The sequence below is a fragment of the Chanodichthys erythropterus genome, chromosome 3 (genome assembly GCF_024489055.1).
Source record: "Chanodichthys erythropterus isolate Z2021 chromosome 3, ASM2448905v1, whole genome shotgun sequence".
Lineage (NCBI taxonomy): Eukaryota > Metazoa > Chordata > Actinopteri > Cypriniformes > Xenocyprididae > Chanodichthys > Chanodichthys erythropterus.
This window is the reverse complement of record NC_090223.1, coordinates 2,499,309-2,507,848: the sequence shown is the minus strand read 5'-3', so window position 1 is coordinate 2,507,848 and position 8,540 is coordinate 2,499,309. Positions and strand designations below refer to the sequence as shown.

At 36.1% G+C, this 8,540-nt stretch overlaps 2 protein-coding genes across 2 annotated transcripts; one reads left to right on the top strand and one right to left on the bottom strand.

The window, feature by feature from the left end:
- The first annotated feature begins 1,466 nt into the window (after positions 1-1,466).
- LOC137017521 (zinc finger protein 235-like) lies at positions 1,467-3,040 on the top strand. The gene is made up of 2 exons (XM_067381871.1): positions 1,467-1,524; positions 2,040-3,040. The coding sequence occupies exons 1-2, from the start codon at positions 1,467-1,469 to the stop codon at positions 3,038-3,040; spliced, it is 1,059 nt and encodes a 352-aa protein (XP_067237972.1).
- A 3,452-nt stretch (positions 3,041-6,492) lies between these two features.
- LOC137015556 (gastrula zinc finger protein XlCGF57.1-like) lies at positions 6,493-8,540 on the bottom strand. Its single transcript, XM_067380608.1, has 2 exons — positions 8,483-8,540; positions 6,493-7,553 (listed from the first exon to the last, which is right to left on the bottom strand). The coding sequence occupies exons 1-2, from the start codon at positions 8,538-8,540 to the stop codon at positions 6,493-6,495; spliced, it is 1,119 nt and encodes a 372-aa protein (XP_067236709.1).

Here is an 8,540-nt window from a genome sequence, read left to right as displayed (position 1 = left end):
TGACTTCACTCAGCACTTATACACTGTTGTTCTCATGTTGATTTAATTGATTCTACTACTCTCATTTGTAAGTCGCTTTGGATAAAAGCGTCTGCTAAATGACTAAATGTAAATGTAAATGTAAATGATTATCACATTCCGGAAATCAAAACACATTCAAAGCTGTCTTTGAATGTGGTCTTTGAAGGTCAACTGGCCGTCAAGGATTACTCCAAGATTTCTGGCCAAATTTGATGGGGTAATTGAGGATGTGCCTAGCTGGATGCTGAAATCATGATTTAGAGTCGGATTGGCAGGGAAGACGAGAAGCTCAGTCTTAGCCAGGTTGAGCTGTAGATGATGTTTTTTCATCCATGCCGAGATGTCTGCCAGACAGCTTGAGATTTGTGCAGCTACTGTGGGATCATCTGGTTGGAATGAAAGGAAGAGTTGTGTGTCATCAGCATAACAATGGTAGGAGAAACCATGTGCCTGAATGATGGGACCAAGTGATGTAGTGTAAATGGACAAGAGGAGGGGTCCAAGAACTGAACCCTGAGGAACTTCCTAGCTCTTCCATCCAGATTTGTTTGTTTTTAGTGTTATTTCTTTTTCTTTTTCTTTACTTTTATTTCTATTTCTTTATCATTATTATGTATTTGGTTCTTCATTATGTAAAACAGTTTTATTTAGCATTGTGGATGAAATGTGCTATACAAATAAAAAAAAACTTTGCACAATGAATGTTGTTATTATAAAATCATTCCATGTTTCATAGTTATAGTTAATTCATAGTTATTAAGCAGCAGTGGTTGATGAAGATGACTGTCATTAATGTTTGTTTTTCTGTTATTTTCCATGTCAAATTATGAGAAATAACAGATTATGGTCTAATCTCACATATCCTGACTCAAATAACAGTTTCTAACACCAAACATTTAGAATGAAGTAAGATGATCTGCTAATGATCTGAATGTCTTGTTGAATGAGTGTTGATAGTCTGAGGATCATCAATATTAACAGAGAAACTGCTGAAAACACTCTTTATTTCATGTCAATAGTTCCTGTTTTCACCTCATTTATTATGCTGATGTCTTCAGATCTGCTGTAAATTGACACTTAAAGCTCATTTCATTGCTGTCAACAGACTGAGGGGATTTGTTGACTACTAATATGTATATTTGTTTCTGTCTAATGATAAGAACTGTTTTTCTTATCATTATACTTGGAAGAATTGACATTATTTTTATTTGGTTGCTCATTAAAAATAAAAACTAAGTAACTGATATATTTTTTTTATTTTGGCAGATAAGCTCCTCCCACATCACTTCAGTGAAGCTCCTCCTACACCACTCACATCATCAGTGAAGCTCCTCCCACAGCAGTTCCCCAATAAATGTTGGAATATTCCCATCAGCGGAGCATCAGAGCATCAGGAAGAGCTGAAATCTGCAAAGACTGAGTTTATTAAAGAGGACAGTGAGAACATGAGTGATCCAGAACCCTGCAGAATGAAACACACTGAAGATACTGAAGAACAAAGAGGTTGGTGTTTATAAAAAGATTCAAGCGCTTCTGCAAATTTAGATATGCAGTTAATCTAATTTTCAACAAATGGTCAGTAAAGTGATATTTGAGAAATGTTCATATTGATTGTCAACATCAGGTCAAAATATACAGTATTTTAAATGTTTTATTTTACATTTATTTTAGATCTGGTTCAAAATTTGCAACAATGTAACCAAAATTTTAGACAAAAAAAAAGGTATAAACCATAAACTGTATCAAGTAAATGAATTTTCCAGATTGGCTCACAGCGTTGAAAACTTGACTTAGGAAAAAGCTGATTTATAGCTATTGGTAATAGTTCTCACTACAGAAACATGGTGATTTGTCTATAATGTTTTAAATTCTAATAATTGAAGATTAGTGTACCTCATTCATGCTAAGTTTCAGAGATATGTAATTAATTGATAAAATGGCATCAAAGTGATCAGAATATTTTATAGCAGTTGTCTACTTTGGTACATGAAGGCTCAATTTATGCCTTTTCACTTCAGACCTGATGGAAGAGAGCGAGGAGAGTGAAGAACTGAGTGAAGTGGAGGAGGAACATCATGACAAACCTGGAGAAAAACCTTTGAGTTGCTCAAAGACTAAAAAGACATTTTTAAAGAAAAAAACAGCGGAGAAATTTTCAACCTGCACTCAGTGTGGAAAGAGTTTCTCAACCAAACAAAGTCTTGATGTTCACATGAGAATTCATACTGGAGAGAAGCTGTTCTCATGTGATCTGTGCGGGAAGAGTTTCACATACACACAAAGTCTTGAGAATCACATGATGATCCACACCAGTGAGAAGCCGTTCACATGTGATCAATGTGGCAAAACATTTCTCTGGGCATCAAATCTGAAGAGACACCTGAAAGTTCATACAAAGGAGAAGCCACATTCATGTTCTGTGTGTGGAAAGAGTTTTTCACAGCTGCAAAATTTACATAGACATCGGAAAACACACACTGGTGTGAGAGAGTACATGTGCTTTGAGTGTGAGAAGACTTTTACTACAGGGAGCGATTTAAAACTGCACCAGAGAATTCACACTGGAGAAAAACCTTACAAGTGTTCACACTGTTACAAGAGATTTAATCAGTCATCACATCTGAAAACACATGAAAGGATTCACACTGGAGAAAATCCTTACAAGTGTTCACACTGTGACAAGAGATTCAATCAGTCATCACACCTGAAAACTCATGAGAGGATCCACACTGGAGAAAAACCTCACAAGTGTTCACATTGTGACAAGAGATTTAGTCGGTCATCATCTCTGAAAACACATGAGATGATCCACACTGGAGAAAAACCTCACAAGTGTTCACATTGTGACAAGAGATTCAATCAGACAATAAATCTGATCACACATGAGAGGATCCACACTGGAGAGAAGCCGCACATGTGTGATCAGTGTGGAAAGAGTTTCTCTTTTAAAAGTCACCTGAAGATACACATGAAGATCCATGCAGTGGAGAAACCACATCACCACAGTCTGAGATCATGATAAGCAGTTCATCTTTATGTGCTGAACAACAAAGTAGTTTCATTACAGCCACAATAAGCAGCAGGACAGTTTTGTGGTTGCTTAGTATCTGCTTGGAACATATATCAGCATTATTAGAAGTGTTTATTATTTACCATTATAATATTATTCTCATTATTATGAGATGTAATAAACCAGTATTTAAAGTGTTTCATTTGGATTTTGTTTGTAACATTTATCTGTAATTTCTTGAACCGGCTGAAGATTCAAACACATTTCTTCCGATGATGATATTTCCAGTGGCCCCTTCCCAGATCCTATTTTCCCAGCTGCATCAGCCTGACCTGATCTTTCCTCTCAGGAACCTGATGAATCTGGATCTTCAGCTGGAGACTCTCCAGAAGCTACAACAGAATGATCAAATCACTGTTAAAACAGACTGTATGGATTCTTCCATTAAGATCAGTGTGACAAACTAACAAACTGCCAGATGTTTCTGTTATTAATGTTATTTACAACATTCACAATAATAAAACAACCTACAATTGTCTCTGTCCTCTTCATTCGTTCCAAGATAAATGTCCCAAAATTTCCTTTAATCTTCTGCAGTATTTCTTGTACCTGAATGATGTATTTACTCTTGATATTGAAACAGTAAAATCTTCCTCCTCATTCAGTCAACAGTTGCTCGAGATCAGCATGATCTTTCAGTTTTAGATGTTCGTCAATGCCTGTTTCAGATCCTCCAGCTGAACTTCAGGAGCAAATAAACACTTCATGAAATCCAGGATCTCTTCCTCATTTCCCACAGGTTCCTCTAGAGGAACAGTGAACAGAACTGAACTGAGACCTGCTGAACATCCAGAGACCAGCTGCTCTTTCATCATCTCCAGCTACTCTTTATTCAGATCTGGATCCAGTTGATCTGGATCCAGTGAATCACATGCACCTGTTTCTCTCCAATCTTTTTTTTTTTACCATCACACAAGCTCTTTAAACCTTGTTTCAACAAGTATAGAGCTTCCTCCTGATGAGCTTTTCCCAGAACCATTTCTGCCCATCAAAAGAATCCGGATCACTGAGCTGGTCTCTGAAATGTCTGAAATAAAAACATGGAATATGACATTCAAGTTACACTGTAATTCTTCTCAGTGGAGGTCAAGAGTAAGAAAATAGAAATGTTTATGTTTCACAAACAAACATAATATTGTTTTGTTAAGTGTGTAAATGAGTCATAACTGTACTCATTAAAAAAAAAAAAAAACTCTATATGAAGTGACAAGTGATCAAATATCAAATATGCTGATCTATAACAATGATAAATCAATATCGGAATGAAATATTGTAATGTTTGACCTGAGAGCTGGAGAGACAAGTCACTTCATTCAGAACATGTTTAAACATACAATGATGACAAATATCAGACAATATGACAGAAACAAATGCCTGTTCACATTCAAACTGAAGTGAGTCTGAATCAGATCTGAATCAGTGTTTTCTTAGTAAATAAGACAAATGTTTATCAGCTGAAACTCACCTGCAGTTTCATTCCTCACTGAAAAACACATTCACAATCATCACGCTGAAGATTCACTTCAACACAGAGTTTGATCTATTTGTAACAGTGGCTGTTTCAGAGAATAAGAGTAGAATCCAAGCACAGTGAACATTTATTGAAACAAACATAATACAAGTTATTGATGTGACATTTAACACCAAAGCTTCAAAGCTTTTATCAAAAAGTGAACAGTGAAGCAATGTATCAGACCTTGATTAGTTTTACTATAACCATGTGATCTGTCTCATCTGAAGCTTCGTTTTTTAGTATTAAGTATTTTGATAATTACTTTTTTGTTATTACATTGCATTTCTGTTTATTTTATAGGTTTTATTTTTAAATATCCTGAGGCAAGTTTTGTTAGAGACCCCAACTCAGTCACTTTTAAATTCCACTAATTGCATAACCTGCCGTTCAGTGAGAAGTTAGAACTAACTTACCATTTAATTGAGGTGTAGAAAACACTGGGACATGCCATTATGTAATGATATATGATTTTGATTAAAAATAAGCTACTTTGAGCGGTAGACATTTGAGCTTGAAAATAGTCTTAAAGGGACTTTGATAGTCTTCAAGCCATTGAACAAACGTCTCTTCCACCATGTATTTTCCCTTACTCTGTTGGTGATGCAGGGAGTCTTGTGATTGATTGTCAAGCCAGCCAATCAGAATTCAGCAGCCTCATCTCTGATTGGCTGGAATTATGGAATATTGTAATGCTGGGTTGTGTTGAGCAAGTGAGCCGTCTGCGATTAGAGAATAGCGATGGGCATTTCTGGCAATTTTTCATTCCGATCATCAATAGGTTTGATGGAGACAATGAAAATATCTGAAGACTGTTAGAAAAATGAGTGTTAAAAATAAAAATATGACACGAAAACCTGTCTATGAAAACTTGATTATGATGCAGCAATGCTATTAATAAGGAAGCATTTATAAGGAATAGCTGCCTGATGTGAGTGACATTTTTACTAGTATCAATTATTGATATAAAAAATTCCATAACATAATTTTTACTAGTAAGAATTGTTTCTGATATGTGAAATTGGAATGTCATAAAGGGAAATATGCTATAAAACACCACTCTTTTTTGTTTTCATTTAAAACATCTTAAACATTTTAATAGCCATGCATGTAGTTTAGGCAACACATTCATTGATTATCTTCACTCCATGTATATTTATAACCAAATATGTGCATATAGTCTGTAAATAAAACAACACTGTTTCTTTTTGTAAGTTTTAATGATCAATAATAACCATTAGAAAAGTATAAGTAAGGCAAGAAGCTACAATAAGAATAAAGCAAACAATTCAGTCAAATGTACAAAGTCAGCACTCCAGTAGGCTACAACGGTAACGTTATGAAATTTCACTTTCACTTCAACAAATAATAGATTCATGAGACCAAAGATCACCCGTTATATATACAAAAGATTAATTATATCTCATGTTTAACCACTACAGAGACATCAGAGCCAGTGGCAATCATCAGAAGGACTAGCCAAGGTAAGACTTGATAAAAGGGCGGATCAAGAACACATCCGGGGATTTGAAAATTTCTTTGGCTAGATGTGAACTTTGAATTGGATCAGAACTTGGGCAGCAACTGATGAATTTCACAAGAACAGACAAGAACGCATATTGAGAAACGGCTAACTATGAATAAATGAATGAATGAAGCATTTATATAGCACTGAACTATGTACTACTGTATGTACACAATCACATCAGGGGTCGCTCCTCATCCACAACCTGGATAATTCAACAGCAGACACAGAGCAACAGCGCCAACTATAGGTGGAGAAGATAGATTTGTCTGAGTCTCTTCTCAGCTGTGGTGATGTGGTTTCTCCACTGCATGGATCTTCATGTGTTTCTTCAGGTCACCTTTAGTGAAACTCTTTCCACACTGATCATACATGCGGCTTCTCACTGCTGTGGATCATCTCATGTCTTTTCAGATTTGCTGACTGACTGAATCTCTTGTCACAGTGTGAACATTTGTAAGGTTTTTCTCCTGTGTGGATCATCTCGTGTGTTTTCAGATGTTCTGACCGACTGAATCTCTTGTCACAGTGTGAACACATGTAAGGTTTTTCTCCAGTGTGGATCCTCTGGTGCAGTTTTAAACTGTTTGCTGCAGTAAAAGTCTTCTCACACTCAAAGCACATGTACTCTCTCACACCAGTGTGCGTTTTCTGATGTGCATGTAAATATTTCAGCAGTGAAAAACTCTTTCCACACACAGAACATGAATGTGGCTTCTCCTTCGTATGAACTCTCAGGTGTTTCTTCAGAGCTGATTCCAGAAGAAATGTTTTGTCACATTGATCACATGTGAACGGTCTCACTCCGGAGTGGATCATCATGTGTTCTTTAAGGTGTTGTGATCGGGTGAAACTCTTCCCACACTGATCACATGTGAATGGCTTCTCTCCAGTATGGATCATCATGTGTTTTTTAAGGTACAATGACTGATTGAAACTCTTCCCACATTGATCACATGTGAACATTCTCGCTCCGGTATGTATCCTCATGTGTTCTCTAAGAGTTGATGAGTGTCTGAAACTCTTCCCACACTGATCACATGTGAACGGCTTCTCTCCAGTGTGGATCTTCATGTGTTCTTTAAGGGTTGATGATTGACTGAAACTCTTCCCACATTGATCACATGTGTGTGGCTTCTCTCCTGTGTGAACTGTCATGTGAACATCAAGATGGACTTTTTGTGAGAATCTCTTCCCACACTGATCACATGTGAACGGCTTCTCTCCAGTATGAACTCTCATGTGAAGCTCTAGACAAGATTTCTTTGTGAAACTCTTTCCACACTGAGTACAGGTTGCAGATTTCTTGGCTCTTCTTTTCTTTATAATTGTCTTTTTAGTCTTTGAGTGACTCAAAGGTTTTTCTCCAGGTTTGTCATGATGTTCCTCCTCCACTTCACTCAGATCTTCACTCTCTTCCATCAGTTCTGAAATGAAAAAAGTCATTTGATTTTCAGTACATCAAAATAAAATAAAATAGTCATAAAATAAAATAGTCATAAAATTGAGCATATATCCCTATATCCCGATCATTTTGATGCATTTCCATTTTCATAAATTAATTGCATATGTCCCTGAAACTTTAACATTAATCTTCCAATTGTTCAGACTCACCGGTCATCTCAACAACACAATCCAGCGGTTTGCAGTTTTAGATTGTATATTTTTACATTTTTGAAATGATTATTATTTGTTATTTATGTTTTAAAAGAGATTCACGGAGTGTGACATCATATCATGATCGTTTCAGCGTCTGTAGAAAGTTCACATGCTCAAAGTCTAGACTGACTGCATCTTTAAATGTGTTATTATCAGTGTCCTTCATGATTCACTCAACCCTGTTACTTCTGACATGATTTTCCTGCTTTCAAAAACAGGATTTCTTAAAAGTTAAGACACTAGTGTTTTTCTTTAAGAGTGGTTCTAATTTTTTAAAGTATGTTACATAAAAAGGTAGATCTGTGTAATTTGAATTGGAAAAAATAACATTTATTACCTATTGGTTAACTGCAAGTTGGTCAAACTAGTTCTTAAAACACAGTCTTAATATAGTGATTCAGTTTATGCAACTGGCCCCAGGAAGTGACATCATCTGGGCTCTTTCTAGCACATGATGGGAGGACAAGCAAATAATCTCAATCCATTGTATCAGTTTTACACAAATGAATGACAGCATTCATCAACCCTGTTACCAAAGTTACTGTAAGAAGAGATTTTGCTCAAGTTACACTTACAACCCTGTCAGCCATTCTGGAAAGTTCATTTACTTAAAACATTTTGGTGTTGACAGTTACAATGTTTGTTTCTATCATGAATGTTGTTCAGCATCATGAATGAATGAAGAATAAACACCAACCTCTTTGTTCTTCAGTATCTTCAGTGTGTTTCTTTCTGCAGGGTTCTGGATCACTCAT

Excerpts from the sequence above, each read along its gene's own strand:
- LOC137017521 (XM_067381871.1), top strand. The coding sequence starts at position 1,467 with ATGAGTGATCCAGAACCCTGCAGAATGAAACACACTGAAGATACTGAA. Across the intron at positions 1,525-2,039 it reads AGATACTGAAGAACAAAGAG|ACCTGATGGAAGAGAGCGAG; the intron begins GTTGGTGTTTAT and ends TTTTCACTTCAG.
- LOC137015556 (XM_067380608.1), bottom strand. The coding sequence starts at position 8,540 with ATGAGTGATCCAGAACCCTGCAGAAAGAAACACACTGAAGATACTGAA. Across the intron at positions 7,554-8,482 it reads AGATACTGAAGAACAAAGAG|AACTGATGGAAGAGAGTGAA; the intron begins GTTGGTGTTTAT and ends TTTTCATTTCAG.